This window comes from Otolemur garnettii, unplaced genomic scaffold (assembly GCF_000181295.1).
Source record: "Otolemur garnettii isolate 467f Iridium unplaced genomic scaffold, OtoGar3 scaffold00013, whole genome shotgun sequence".
NCBI classification, from domain to species: Eukaryota; Metazoa; Chordata; class Mammalia; order Primates; family Galagidae; genus Otolemur; species Otolemur garnettii.
In genome coordinates, this window is record NW_003852408.1 from 15880381 (window position 1) to 15896581 (window position 16201).

General features: G+C 46.9%; 1 protein-coding gene across 1 annotated transcript in view; it reads left to right on the forward strand.

The window, feature by feature from the left end:
* Positions 1 to 4735: 4735 nt before the first annotated feature.
* Positions 4736 to 16201, forward strand: part of MARCH4 (membrane associated ring-CH-type finger 4) — a 114633-nt gene continuing 103167 nt past the window's right edge. The window contains exon 1 of the mRNA XM_012802170.2: positions 4736 to 5496. Coding sequence (XP_012657624.1) covers positions 4984 to 5496 — 513 coding nt within the window. The 5' untranslated portion in view covers positions 4736 to 4983. The remainder of the gene's footprint in view (positions 5497 to 16201) is intronic.

The window sequence follows — 16201 nt, forward strand, 5'->3', positions numbered from 1 at the left end:
AAATCTATTAAGGAGCTAGGAACTTTCTGGCGTGAAATGAAAAATATTGATTGCTTCCCACCTGTTAGCAATGAAATCCCATTCAGTTAATTAACCTGCTCAGAGATAAAGTTTATTTTTGCCCTTCACTTTCAGCTCCAAATCTTTAAAACCATTAAAACAAGTGCCTGGTCAATGAATAAATCTTCTCCCAGAGTGGCATTCAGAGTTTTCTGTAATCTGGCTCCAGCCTACTTTTTTGACTTTATTTCTAGCTACTTACCTTCAAGCACCTTCTATACCAGCCAAATGGAAAAGCTAAAGTATGCAGTGCTCCCACTGCTGAGAACACATTTCCCTTCTCCAAATTCACATATGTTAACTCAGTTCAAGTGCCACTTCTTGAAAAAGGCTTTCCCAGATCTGTGGTATCTATCTCTACCTCCCTCACCTTTTCCACCTCTCCTAATTGCTGCCTTGCTCTTGGCATTATCTCCCTATTCTGAACACCCCCAAACTTATTATACCGTCATAGTATGTATTATTTTACACCTTATATTATGGTTATGCACATATTTATAGTGCTAGACCTTTGATGATGCAACTCCAACCAATTTATTTTTGTGCTCCGCACCTCTTCTCTGCTTTACCTATGACTGATGCTCTGTGGATATTTTTTGAATGTTTCAATGGAAATCCATTGACTTAACATGTTCTTTACGGTTGTTTTTACTCTTGGGACTCAGGATTCAACACCGATAGGAGAAGAATCTAACTCCGTGAGGTGTTTTTCTGGATTTACATTATATTCAAAGCAGGCCTCTCAGTCTTTGCGAAGACAATCTGTTGTTACCTCCCATCCTTCGCAGTTTTCTCTTTCTAGAGATCTTTTCACTTCCAGTGGAAGGGTTGGACAAGACAGTCTTGTTATGAATATCACTCATTTCTGTGACTCTGAATATAGGCTTCATATGGCTTTTCTATCTCCTGCCCCAATTTGCCCACACGACACACTTGGAACTAGCATTTTATGAACACACAACCCTAACACTCAATTTAGGTTCTCAGATATTCAGTGTGAGAACACTCACATGTACGTGTCTAGGCTGAAGGAGAGAAATAGGACAGCTTCACTGAAATAAAAAGGACATTTATTTATTTAGAGGCCATTTTCTTGATCACCTACCAAACTTTAGGTGCTGATGATGCAAATATAAATACTAATCCCTGACTTCAAGGAGATCTGATTTACATGAAGGGAGATAAATGTATAATGAGATAATTATTACAGAGTAGGATGTGTGCAGTGCCAGAGGCAGATAACTGGGTGATGTGGAGCACAGATTTTCTTTGAAGGCAGATGGAATTTTTTAAATAAAGAGGTTCTCTTTTGTAACACAGTGTTCATGCTGATATCAATAAGTAAGTATTATTTTATAGTTATTAAAAACATCAGCATAACCTTCAAAGCAATAACCTTGGGCTAGGTCTCAGCATCCACAGTGGGTGCTGAGACATGATTCAGACAAGCAGCCACTTTAGGTTAACCAAGCCACTCTAGGTTAACCTTGGTCCTTGCTCCTTAAAGCTTGTAGGAATGAATCATTCATGGGGATGGCAGCAAAGGGGTAGTTTTCTTATGATTCATTGGGCTGAATTTCATGCCAGTGATATTTTGGTGCAGAGATTTTGCATGCCACTGTGTCTATGGATCCAATATTTCTAAAGGTATTACCACAGCTGTTTAGATGACTCATTGGAATGTCTTTTCCAAGTCTATGACCCTAGAAGAGTCTGTGTGTGTGTGTGTGTGTGTGTGTGCGCGCACGCTAGAGAGAAATAGAGGGAAGGGGATTATAGGAAAAGGCCAAAAGGCAATCTTAAATTTTAAGTGACCAAAGTCTCCAGCTGCAAATACTGAGTTTTTATACAGACCACTTTCAGTTTCCTTCTCTTCCTCTCTCTTCATATGTAGGGACACTTTTCTGTTCACTAGAAACTCCTTGAGAAGGATGGGGTAGGGTGAGGCGAGTCAGAAGCAGAAGTAGGGGAGGAAATTAAAATCCATTTCCAGTTACCTCCTGAGGGTGAAAAGCTTGGATAGGGAGGAGACTGGAGATATTGGTTAAGATGAGGCTGTAATATTGCTGTGGATTCTTGTGATTCACAACTGAAAGAAGACTCTGGCTTGTGACAAGGACGACCATATATGGTGGTGATGGTGGCCACAGGTAGTTAACCAAATATAGATTGAACACTTCATATATGCCATCACTGACTTAGGCACATGGAATCAAATGTTTTTCTAAAAACCCCTTCCCATTGGAGCTCAAATTCTATAATAGAAGATGAAACTGACAAAAAAAAATGGTGCTAGCATCCTCCTCCCTGTTTGAAAGTTTGGAGTATTTCCTTCTTGTGAAGTGTTAGTCACGAGGCACTTAATCTCCCTCCTGTCCCAGCGTCATTGAGGAAGTCACAAAACTTTCTCTACTTTAAATGTTTATGTACTTCAGATATTTCTAAGAACAGGGAGATGGACTGAGGTTGAGAAGTAGCTGTCTCTGTGAATGTGTGTTGAGGCGGGCCGTGATAGTGTACAGTGGGCAGAAATGATACAATCACCATTACAACTGGGCAGGAATGCCAAGAGTTAGTCCCTCTACCCCAGTTGCCTTTCTTCCTCTTTCTCACACTTTCACTTTGCTCCCTCCTCCCTCCCTTCCGAAATCCCTCCCTCTCTTCGTTACCTCCCTTTCCCATGGTTCCTCCCCATCCCCGCGCTCCGCTCGGTTCTTCTCTCCTCCTCTGGCTCCCTCTCCCTCTAGCCTCTTTTCCTCTCATTCCCCTTCCCTCCTCCCTCCCTCCGCGGCGTCTGCGTCAGGCCCCCACTGGCGTGACGCGCGGGGTCTGGGTGGGAGCTGTCCACTCGCCCCGGGTGCTGAATGCAGCAGCGGCGGCGGCGGAGGCGCCGGCGGCGGTGGAGATCGCTGAGAGCCTCCTCCGCTCCCAGAACCTCTTTTCCAGTCCTGGACGGTCAGCTCACCGCCCCGCCACCTCCCTTCCAGCACCACCCCTTTGGGAACCGATCCAGGGGGGCAGCAGTCGCCGCGGCGGGTGCTGAGCAACGGTGGAAGACGAGACAACACCTGGCAGCAGCCTGGAATCTGATTTGCTTTTAAGAAATATATTTATATACGGTTTTGGGGAGTCGCAAGAACCAAGCTGGAGCCAAGTGCCGCCTGCCTCCCACTTTGGCCACGCCGCTTCGCTCCCTACTCCCCACCTTCAGCTGGCACAGCAAACAAGCCTTACCTCGCTGCATCTGCGAGGGAAGGTAGCCGCGACCAGCCCAGCCAGCCAGAGGCGGCGGAGGAGGGAGGGGCGGACTGGGGGTGCAGAGAGCCGGCCGAGGCCGTCCTTGGTGTGGGTAGCGGGGGCAGAGCTGCAAAGAAGACCCGGCAGCCGCCCTCTTCCGCCCGCACCCACCAGAAGCACTCTTTCCTGATTATCTGAGAACCGAATTATTCCACTAGTATTACTGCATTTTTTATTACCCCCTTCCTCACTCCCCAGCCGCCCCCACCCCCACGCCTGCCTCGCCTCTGGTTGCATGGCAGCGCTGCCCCGGCGCGGGGGCTCAGGGCTGGCCCCCCGGGAAAGAGGAGGAGGAGGAGGATCATGAAGCCGGGAGTCGCGACCGCGCCGGACGGCGGGCAGCAGCCAGAGGACGAGCCAGAGCAGCCCCCGCCCCGGAGACACCCGGACGCCGACCAGCAGTCGCCTCCGCCGCCACAGCAGCAGCGGCGGGCGCGGGCAGACCCGGAGCCGGAGGAGGAAGGCGACCACGATCCAGAGGAGGAAGAAGAGAAGGCGAGGGCACCCGCCCACCCGGACCTGCCCTTCTCTTGGCTCTTGCCCCTCGCCCCAAGGGACCTTTGATGGAACCGAGGGGAGGGGACCACGGATTTACGGACTGCAGCAGGGCTGGGCTGGGGGCTGAGATAATGTAACTACTCCTTCCTCCTGTTCCCTCCCACACGCCCCTCTTCTCTACTCCTTTTCTCTGTTCCTCCGCCCTCTCACCCCCATACACACCCTTCCTCTAGCCAGGATCTTAATTCTCAGGAAGAAGGCGGCTCTGCAAGGGTTAAAAAAGATCTTTTCTTTTTCTTCTTTCTTTTCCCCTCTCTAAGCCTTCGTTTCCCACCTCAGTCCTAATTGGCTTTCCCCTCTTGGGTGTAGCCCTTCGGCTGCAGAAGCGAAGCACAAGCCCCTCGCCCAACCTCACCTGCTACCCCTCCCCCTCCCAATGCTCTTTTAAAGGCAATCTGGTGCTTCTGGGGGTTTGTTGCCCCAGTTTTCTGCCCAGGAGAATTAAAACTTCTCCCAACCTCCTTTCCTCCTTCACCTTGGCCCCCTCTCCCCCCGGAATCCCCTACTACCTGAGAAAAACTATCTTTTTTCTCTCACATATGCAGCCCTCAATTCTTCATTGAAGTTTTCTCTGGGCCCAGGTCAATACACTCCAAATTTGATTTATCGTCACCCCCACCCTTTTATATAAAAGAAAGAGATTTCCTACTGCCTAGGAATTTGAGAAGAATCCAATATTTTTCCCCCCTGGGGAACTTTTTAACAATCAGGCATTGGTCTTAAGGCTCCAGCAACCATTCACAGGCTTCTGCCCTACTGCTCCTACCAGTGTCCTCAGGTCAAAGGCAGAAAGGAGAATCCCTGGGCGAGGTCTGAGGCCGGGGTGGGGTGGAAGCTCAAGAAAAACTTTTCTGTTGTTGAGCTTTCCAGGCAGAGTTCGGAATCAGTGACTTATAGTTCTCAGCCCTGGGAGCCATTTATTGGCTATTTGGAGGGGTTGTAAGAAGAGCCATTGAGAAAGCAGGCCCCTCCATTACACAGATACACTGTGGACCCCCCAAACCTATCTTACCCCCCCACTTCAAAGACTCAGCTGCCCCTCTCGGGCTCTCTGCTCCCCCTGGGCACATGCTGATGCCCCTGTGTGGGCTGCTCTGGTGGTGGTGCTGCCGTGGCTGGTGCTGCTGTGGACTGTGCACCCCGGCTCCCCAGATGTTGCGCCACCAGGGTCTCCTCAAGTGCCGCTGCCGCATGCTCTTCAATGACCTGAAGGTTTTCTTACTGCGGCGCCCTCCTCCAGCGCCACTGCCCATGCACGGCGACCCCCAGCCCCCCGGTTTGGCGGCCAACAACAACACCCTTCCGGCTCTGGGCGCCGGGGGGTGGGCAGGCTGGAGAGGCCCTCGAGAGGTGGTGGGCAGGGAGACCCCTCCTGTGCCACCTCCACCACCTTTGCCGCCCTCCTCTGTGGAGGGTGACTGGGGTGGCCCAGCCATAGAGCCACCTGCCTTGCTGCTCAGCAGTGCCTCCTCAGATGACTTCTGTAAGGAGAAGGCTGAGGACTGCTACTCCCTGGGCAGCAGCCTGGACAGTGGTCTGAGGACCCCACTCTGCCGCATCTGCTTCCAGGGGCCAGAACAGGTGAGTCCCCGTTTCCTTCCTCTTACTTCCTGTGGTATCTCGGGGTCTTACATATGACTACTGGGCTTCTTGCCCTGGAGAACCATTAGGCTGTCTCTAGTGTGGGAACTGTAAGTTTCAACAGCTCCTCCTTGATGTTTCCTGTGGTTAATTTGCCCCATTGGCATCTGGTTGCTGATGGAGCCGGTTTGGTGGTTCACTTTGGCTCTAGTTTTTGCATTGTCCTTCTGGTGCTAGTGTCTTCATTTCCATCCCCAAATTCCACAAACATCCTTGGAGTAGAAGATCCCGAGGCAATGAAACGGAGAAAGTTGGTGGTACACTCTCACTTGTTGCCAAGTTGTTACCCTTTTCTTTGGTTTGTTTTAGTAGTGTTTTCTCCAGCCTGTCTTCCGTCCCAGATCCAAATTTCTTTCTTCTTTGAAAATGTGCTGAGATGTTCTCATAGGTTAAATTCCAACAACACTCTTTGAGACCACCGTCTCCCATGATATACTGACATTCATCACAGTATGTTCTAGTCACTGAGGAGGAAATGGAGATGGATTCTAGGTCACAGAGTATGTGGTTAGCTAAGACACCTCTTGGCAGACTCTAGTTTTTTTATGTTGAAAGAAGGGAGGTAAATGGGTGTCACGGAGCATTTAAGGGACGTGAATAAGCAAGTAGGGACTCTTGACACATCTATTCCCCTTTCTCAGGTCTGAAGCACATTGACTTAAATTGTTCCCCAAACTCTTCCCATCCAGAATTGGGGTAGCCAAGTGTCTCATGGACCAGACCCTTCTCAAGTCTGGTAGGCTCTCCATACCCTGTCCATTTGGATTTTCACAGACACCTCTTTTTACCCCAGTTACAATCTAGTGTCCACAATTCTGGGTATCATATGTACGTCTTTAGGAGTCATAATCGTGGCAACATTTTCTAAAGAATCCCGGATAGAAAGGCTCACCTGAAAACTAATCTAGTTAGCGATGCTGGAGAAGGAAAATTCAACTGCAACATGGGCAAGGTTATGTGTCACATCAACCACTCCTTCAGTAGTTTCCCAGAGTGGAGGGTAGACTTCTGGTGCTCCTCAAACAAGTGGGTGTGCAGTAGACTGCCCTGCTGGAGCTCCTCACTGGCTCTGGCTCTTGCTGAGGGCTTGCTCTGTTAGATGCAGGTATAGCTGACATTTTCATTAATTTATTTTCTGTGCTCTGAGTGGACAGATCACATTAGGGACCAGCAATGCCAGGTGTCACTGCCTAGGCATTCTGGGGGCAAGTGATACAGATTTCAGTGTGAATAAATGTCTCTGAGAAGCTGAGAGCTGGATTCCTACTTATGTTTTTTTACTCATTCATCATAGAGTTTATTACAATACAGATAAATAATCAGATGAGTTGTATAGGGTGAGTGCTGGGGAAGAGATAAGGGGCTTCCATGCCTTCCCTAGGTGCAACACTCTCCCCAAACTTCCATGTGTTCAGCTGTTTTGATGGATTTCAAAGAATCAATAGATCAATAGAATTTCCTGAAGTACCAATTAAAGTGTTGCCCAGAGTTGAAAACTTCTGTTAGGCAAGAAGGTTCAGGATGACTTTCTGTCAGCCCTTTCCTCTACTTCCAGCAAGAGGGTCTGGCAGATCTATCTAGAATAGCATGGCTAACAGCAGGAGGGGGGCCTCATTTTGGGTTTTCTGTGTCAGAATCTTGTCCCAATCAGGAACCTCCTCTTTTCCAAAAGAAAGAATTATTGAGCTTCCTAACCTCCTAATCTATTTCTTCTCTCACATGGTCTGGCTCAGGTCTGCATGTCTCAGGGGCTGCTGGGACTGTGGCTTCTGGCAAGAGCAGGCTTGTGTCTAGAAAACAGCAGGGCTTAAAGGTGTCCTGGGATAATATTTTACCTGCTGTGTGAACGTCTCCAAATAGCTTTACGCCTCTGGGCCCCTTTTTCACCTGTGATTTGAGATACCCTTTCCTGTTCCCCTCCCCCTTTTTTATAGGTGTGTTGGGAAGATCCAGGAGATAATGAGGGTGAAAATATCTTGGAAGGGATTAATATATAATGAGCATGTATTTTGATGCTGGAAAACCTGTACTTTATTGCTAAAGGAAAAAGAAAAAAATTACTAGCAATATTGTAAAACCTCATGTGATACAAGGTCTGGTCAGAGGTTAGGAGCTTACCTTTCTCGTTCATTATTTTTATGATATGTCATAAATAAAGCATTGAATATAAAAAGCTAACACCAATAAAGGAATGGGCTCTATTATGTGGGAGGAGTAGGGGGCCAGGTCTGCACGAAGACTGGATCAAATCAACCACTTCCTGCATATGATTATGACTATGATGCTTTGGAGGTTTACTTTATCTGTGCAGGAGACAAGAGGTTTTAATGAGATTGTGTTCCAGTAGTAATAAGCGTAATGTTGAGTACTATATATTGCGTAGAGAACATAGTTTCTCATTCTCTTCTCATTTTTTTTTTTTTTTTACAGCATTTCAATGAGGAAAAGGAGACAAAGGAGAGGCTGTAAGGGAAAGTCCAGAGAAGGAAGGGGAAGAGATAGGGACAGAAGGAGGGAAAAACAGAGGAGTTGGGAGGGAGAGAGGAAGAAAGAGAGACAGAGAAGCTGAGATTTCTATAATTTAGTTTCTGTTCAGGGAGAGAGCTGTCCAGCAATTGTCTACACGTGGCCCTGGAGGGAGTGTGGTCTGCAATCTTAGTAGCTGAATGTCTTGGTCTTACCCTTGTCTAAACAAAGGAACTAAATAGCACACCCTCCCACCCCCACCAACCCCTACCCCACCACACACACTCATCACCCCAGTCATTTGCTACTGCTCTAGAGGCTACAAGGCTACCCCAAATGAAGATTTAATCTCTTCTTATCAAGGACTTGCAATAGATATGGTGAGGGGCAACAGGGGATCCCAGATAGTTCTGCTTTCACACATATCTACAGAGGACCTTGCATCCATTCATTCATGCATGTACTTATATAACAAATGTTTACTGGGCACCTACAGTGTGCCAGATGCTCTTCCAGGCCCTGAGTAGTCATCAGTGAATAAAACACATGAGATTTCTGCTGTCCTGAAGCTGACATTCTAGTGGAGACACAGAAATAGACAAATAAACCAGTGGAAAAATAAGGTAATTTCACATAGCCTTAAGTGCTTGATGAAATTTGAAAAGGCAAGTGAGTTAGACAGGAATGGAAGGGAGGGGGTGGGACAGATACAGACACATTAAACAGGGTGAGCAGGAAAAGGCTTCCCAAGAACGTGCCATCTGCGCTGACACTTAAATGATGAGAAGTTCCCAGCAATGCACAGGTCTAGGGCAAGAGCATTCCAGGTGGAGGAAACAGCAAGTTCAAAAGCCTGAATGTGAACAAGCTTAACCTGTTTGCAAAACAGAGAAGACAGGAGGAGAAGGAGGGATAAAGTGCTTTGAGACCTTACTTGGCTTCTTGCTGGCAAGCTGCTGAGTAGCCGCCCTCTTTCTCTCAGCCATTTATTCATGCTGGGCGGGGGCTGTAGGATGAGACACCAGCTCACAATCCCATCCTCCCCAGTTTTGGTTGAACCTGTACTTGTCTACTTCAAGTGTGCCATGCACCATGGTGGGTAAGCTGAGGTGTATGAAGCCCCGTGGCCCTGGTTGGAGGCCTGAACAAGTTAAGCAGCCGCCCTATGCCTGGGACTCCTCCTGAGTGAAACTGGGATAACAATGCTGGTCCTACTTCATGAGAATATCCTGAGCATCAGATCAGTCATACTCTTACAGCAATGCTGTCATAGTGCTCTGTTGTGGTTATTGTCACTATCTCAAATGCAAAAGTGTGCTAGCTACCCTTGCCTCATTTAAAAGAAAAAGTGTGTCTCACAGGCTGGCAGGAAAGCTGCTGGTCTGGCTGTGGTAGCGGATTGCTTCTTACAGACTTACAATGCTGTAGGCATACAGCGCTGCTCATCTGTTTCCATTATCAAAGTATTTATTAAGCACCTACGTGTGCCTACTGTTCTGCTGAGCAGGGTCCACAGACACAGAGTAGAGGTGGCCATGCCCTCTGGGAATGTCACAATCTAACCCAGACATCACAGGGGCTGATAGAGATCAAGAACACACAGCGAGCCTGAGTGAATTACAGTAATATCAGGTACAAGAAAGAGATGCATGTTTAAAGGCAGCCAGTGGGTGGGGTGCCTATTCAAAGAGACAAGTGTGGGGATCTGCTACTTTTCCCAATTAGTCAGGGACGGCTTCTCTATTGCTGCTGAAGACCAAGTAAGAAAAACAGAGCAGCTGCAAGGCTGAGGTTAGGCTGATGGAAGCAGAAGGGATATGCCACCCCTTGCCTGCCTTGATGGGTTTTCTCTTTATACTACCTCCAGGCACGAAAAGAGGTGAAATGCCTCCCAGCTGGGCAGCTGTGGAGAGCCTGGAGGTGGTAGAAGGATGGAATCCTCCCATGGCAGTCAGCAGTGGGGTGGGAGGGCACCTGCTCTGGATATAATGGAAAGCAGAAAAAGACTCAGGAAGAGCTTAACTGGTCTGGCCTGGTCTGCCTTTTAATTCTTTCTGGGGTTGGCTTCCCTGGAGCTCTGTGTTCAGAAGGGGTAAGAATAATGTGGAATGTTTTAGTCAGTGTTTTGGGTCTTTGGGGTATAATTTAAGGGCTTTTCAGGGCGAAGGGGCATCTGAAGACCCTAAAACACAATGAGAATCCTGGAAGTGGAGATAAATTAAAACGTTTTAGAAGTAACCCAAACAAGGTGCTTATTCTTTTTAGCACTATGGTTTGATTTTATGTTTCTCTGTGTGATGATTTAATATCTGTCTCCACAAAGGATTGACCCACCCCTAACATTGATGGGCTCTAGGGCAAGAGTATGAATGGGGGTTTACATATCATAAGTCAAAATATTTAAGAGTAATAAGCCTAGTTAACAAACTATTAAACACAATACGTTCTACCCTTCTATCCTGGTAAATGCATCTTCAAAAGAACTTGAGAGAGAAGATCAAGTTTAGAACTTATAGATTTTTCTGAATTCTGGGCTAAACAAATGGGGACATCTGGCCCTTCATCTACAGGGCACTCTGACTTTCTTTAACACTGACTCCACCCTGCACCAAGGAGCCTTGGGTGCCCAGGTATGAACATGCCAGTTCTGTCCATACCATCCACCAAACAGAAGTTCCTTCTTGCCCTGTTCCTCCCTTCCCTCATCCCCCAGGCCTGGGAGGGAACAGTTTATGGAGCTAAAGGAGAAAGCCCAGGGACAGGTTCACCACTGTCAGGACAGGAATTCCAGGGACCCAGGTAACTGGAGCATGTTCCAGAAGAGGAAGGAGGATCCTTGATCCTGTAGACTCCTCATCCTTTAAGGAGGGATGGCTACACAGGGACCAGACGGGGATCCTCTAAAGCCAGAGTGCTGTGGCCTGGGCCTAAGGGAGGCACTGCAAAGGGTCAGTGAGATTCTTGGAATGAGTGACCTGTGTGCATTTACTCCTCACTGGATCATCAGCTTTCAGCCCAGTGCCTGGCACTTGCTTCCTGCCTTATAAGCTTTATTGAGTAATCTTCCTTCTGGGTTGCTTAAGGTGTCCCAAATGTTGCCATACATAGGGAAAATGGGAAATTGTAGCTAAATGTACATTTATTTATAAAATATTCATTATCAAATTTGACAAAATATTCTCTATGTGTTGGCCACTTCTTTCTACACACACGAAGTGTTCCCTCCCACTCACGGTGAACATGTTCCAAGATAAACACTGTTATAAATTTTCCTATATATGGTGACTTGTGGGTCATCCTACATTTATTGGATGAATGAGCCTCTGAAGCACATCTGGGAGAGCAGCTCCCATGGGCAGGGGAACTGAGGGAAAGAGAACTTTTCCTTCTTTTCAGGAGAAAAATACTGAACTGGCATCAAATGCTGACAGTGTGCTTTGCAGGGGGGGCTCAAAGGCAGTGCCTGCCAGTGATAGACTCGCTAGAGAGGTGAATTGGAGTTTTGCTATTTATTACAAAGAACATCCTCATCCAGTTCCAAGATAGCATAGGCTGCCTTAGAAGGGAAATCATGTGGGTTACTGAAACTAGATGACCCTCAAGGTCCCTTCTGAGCTTGAGATCTGGAATCGTAAATGAGACTGCTTAGTGGACCAAAGAGATTTTTAATCTAAACTTAAATGACCCACTATTCCTCTCCAATTGAAGGGGTGAACTCATCCCAAGACACCTAGGCCCATTACACACAACACATGGCAGGTGTGTCTTCAGCAAAGATTATAAAGAACGGTCTTTCCTGTGTTCAGTCAGACATATTCTAAGCTGTTGGCAGTCATGGGATTATTGCAACTGTGAATTTTCACCATGCACACACTGTGATAGGAGACAAAGCCCACTGTGGCCGATAGGCAACAGACACCATCATGGAACCAAGGATACAGAACCATCCCCAAAGAGGGGAAGCCCTGTTACCCCCAAGAGTTGTGAGTTTTTCGACTGGAGCCCTTCACTTTCTACTTCCGCCTTTCTTGGTCCTGTTTAAATTGGAAGCGCCAAAGACCCTTTCTCACTCAAGGCTCTTACCAATGTTCTCACTCTTTATTGGCAGATGATAGGAGGATGTTCAAACCTGATCCTCTGATCCCTGGCTATTTCACGGATTTAGCTGTCTGCTGCAGGCACATACTTGTTCACACATACACACAAATAAAACACTGAGTGTACCTGCCTCACTTTCACAGACAAAACTAGGCTGGGATGAGGGGAGACACGCAGTGTCCTGATAGGTGTAGAGCAGTTCTCAAATCACTTGTCTGCCGATCCTCAGCACATGGAGCACTTGGCAATGACCCTTCACTGCAGCCTATGTCAGCTGGGGGTGGACTGGCCAGTGCATTGGGTGTAGCTTCTTGCTGAGCCTCTCATCCATAGGGCTCTTCATTAAAGCCAACAGGGCATGAGGTTGTGGTACATGGATTTCAAGAGAGCCTGGGAGAAGAAAGGAGAGATGCTGAGAATCTCTGTCTCTCTGATTCTCTCTTGCACTCTCTCCCTCTGTCTCTTCTCTTTCTGCACTTTTTTCTAGCTCTTATGTTGGAAAAGCCCAACTGTGTGGCCTGTGAGTTGGGGGAAGGGGAGTAGGTCAAGGGGAGGAAGGAGATACTGGAAGCAGTGTGGGAATGAGTGAGCCGCTGCTTGTTTGCTTGGAAGGAAGCCAAGTTGGAAGTGAGCCCAGATGTAGAGGGGCTAGCAAGCACATGGTGTATGGCTGGAGCTGCTTACCCTCCCCCTCCCAAGACATATCACATGTAAGCTAGAGTTTACGCGTGTCTATGACTTACAATATGCATGTGATACCTCCCTCCGTGTATGTTAAAAGCAAAAATGAGGTGCATCCCGGCCTGACTGCCTCATGACAAAATACCAGAATTGAATAAGTTACAATTTGAGCTCCAGGTAGATGCAGACTCCCAGGAGAAAAAAAGAGGGAGTTTGTAAATAGAGGCTATGTCCAACTCTGTGATCCAAGCAATGACCTCAACCTCCCTAAGGGGAACACAGAGGCCCCAGTGGATTGCATTCGTGAGGATTTCTCTACAGCCCTTCCACAGAGGTGTTGAGAGGGACAGATTAAATTATTTTCCTCCTTTATAGAAGTTATTTTGGAAATGATTGAAGAGAATCCACATCAATGTCTCTGAAAACCCTCTGAAGCCACCCTAGTGGCTAGCACAGGGCTCTGCATACAGTAGGGATTCATTTGTTAATCCTTTCCCCTCCCTCCCTGCACATGTTCATTCTGGATTAGCAGTGCTATCTTTGGTCCCAAGTACATGTGGAGTGAAGTGTGTATGTGTGCATGTATGCACATGTGTGTATAAATTAAAATGCCATGCCCGGGGGTTATGAACAACCCCTGGAGATCCCATCCAACCTCATTTTCTGATTCTATGTTGACAAATTGTGATGATTCTTGACCTGGTTATTGTAAGGATCATCATCCGGGCTGGAGACCATCTGGTTCAGCATACATTTCCTCACTCTATTGCAGAAAGACGGGAAGAACCTTGGCTTTGAAGTCACAAAGCCATGACTTTCAGTCTCATTTTATCCCCTTTGCATCTGGGTGATCTGGAGCTACTTATTTGACCTCCCTGGACCTAGATTTCATTGTTTCTAAAATGGGAATAAAATACTGAGTTGGAACACTTGCAAGGAGTTAGTGTGGTGCATTAAAGATCCAGGAACACAATGGCTATTCATTAAATCGAAATGGTATTTACCCCCATCCCACTTGGAGAGTGACCCTCAGATCACAATGCTCCTTTTCCTACGGCCCTCTCTTAATGGAGCTTTAAAAAGTCAGACTAAGGCTATGCTTTCATCGCAGTAAAGCCCCAGCTGCTTCTGTGCCTGACAATCAGGGATACATGTTTCCACTGGGTGTCTCAGAGCGGCCGACTTTCTGCCTCCGTATTGCCTGACTCAGCCCAACTCTCTTCTCTTCTCCCTGGATCCCTCACTCCCAACACAGTTGTCTCTATCTATCTCCATCATCACCATGTCCCTGAAAGATCTTTATTAAGTAGCACTCTCGGTTGGCAGGAACTGTGTAGAAAGATACTTTCCTGAACCCTGGGTCCCCAGAGGCCTAGAGCAGACCATGCACACAGAGGAGCGTGTAGACGAAGTGCTAGAGGAAACATGTGCCCAGCCTGTGACCCCCAGGGGCTTTGCACTGAGGTCCTCCCCACACGGGTGTTTCTGAAGGCCCATAATAGGATGGACATCCCCAGATAGACATGATGTTAAATAACGTTGATCTGCAAGTGATAATGTTGTTCCCTTTGCAATTTGCTCTCATGCCTCATGATTATGTCCAGGAAAAAATAAAAATCTCACTGTAGTGATATGTCTCTAACACCTTACAGAGGAGAGTGTCAATCTCCTTTGTAAACAAAGAAAGAAGGCACCAGATTCAGAGCCTTTGGGCCTACATACACTTCTATCCAGCTAGAGTTTGTTTATCTCAGGTTGTTTGTATTCATATGTCTCTTCTTTTTTTAAAATAGGTTAATTTTTAGGACAGTTTTAGGTTCACAGCAAAATTGAGCAGAAAGTACAGACAGTTCCTCTGCTGCTGCGCCTTCAACACCCCTCACCGGAGTGACATTTGTTACAATTGATACATTGACGCATCATTATCATTCAGAGTCTATAGTTTTACGGGAGGGTCCCTTCTTGGTGTTGTGCATTCCAAGGGTTGTGACAAATGTCCAGTGACGTGTATGCACTATTACAGTGTCCTCCACAATTCCTTCCCTGCCCCCCAAATCCCACGTGCTCACCTGTGTAGCCTCTGCTTCTACTCTCGGGCTCCTGGCACGATAGTTTGGCTTTTTCCAGAATATTGTATGGGGGAATCACACAGCGAGGAGCTGTTTCCAATTGGCTTTTGCACTTACTAATGCGCATTTAAACTCCCTACAGGTCTTTGTGTCCTTTTGTGGGTTAATAGCACATTTCTTTTTAGTGTTGAATAATATTCCATTGCGTGAATGTCCCACAGTTTGTCTATTCTTTTTATAGAGAATGATACGAGTTTTTCATTTATGGGAGTGACAGAAAATCCCCTTTAGAAATGCATTTATTGAAGTAAAATGTGAGACATTTTAGGACAAATGTTAAGCTTGAAGAAAATAACAGTATAGATGGTGCAATACATCAAAGAATATAAGCAGTTGAAGTTATTCTGATCTGGCTACATAATTTCAAATAGTTCTGAAACATTTATGGACACTAAGAAGTGCCTCAGGAAGGGGGTGAAATGCAGAGTCCCAGACTGTAGTCCCAAGGTCATGCCCTAGAGTCTGCATTTTCTTTTTTCTCTTCTTTTCCCTTTCCCTTCTCCTCTCCTCTCCTTTCTTCTCTTTTCTTTTTCAGATTAACCTGAGAGTACAGACAGCTAGGTTACAATGTTTGCATTTGTTAAGAAGAGTCCCTGTCGTAGTTGTGTCCCACACCTAGAAGGTGTGCCATACACCCTTACATTGTGCCCCTTAAGTGGGCGCACACCCATCCCCCTCCTGCCTCCCCTCTTCCCCCTCTCTCCTTCCCCCTCCATCTTAAATTGAGTTGAGTTTTTCTCTTACGGGGGCATGTATTAGATCATCCACTGGCTTCATATTAGTATGGAGTACATTGGATACTTGCTTTTCCATTCTTGTGATACTTTACTAAGAAGATTGTGTTTCAAGTCTATCCAGGTTAATACAAAAGATGTAAAGTCTCCACCTTTTTTATGGCTGAATAGTGTGGAATCTGCTTTTTCAACCACTGGCTTTGGCAATTCCAAAGTAGGTGATGGCTTCAGGCATAGTGTGTATTAGGAAGCAGTCGTATGGGAGGAAGAAAAGTGTCCATCAGCCTTGAGGATCTCAGACATACAAGGAGCAGGTGTGTGCTCAGTGGAGAAGGAAGCTGGGAGGGCCCAGGACCATGTGACTAGGAAGGAAGTACCCTGTGACACCCAGGGCACAACAGGAAGGGATGCCTTTGGCAACTCTCTCTTTCTCTGCCTCAGTGATCTGAGAGCTACCAGTTCCAGATGGGATAGCCAAAAGATGAAGGAGTCTAGTCCACATGGGACTGTGACATGAGGAGAGGCTAACTGAATTGT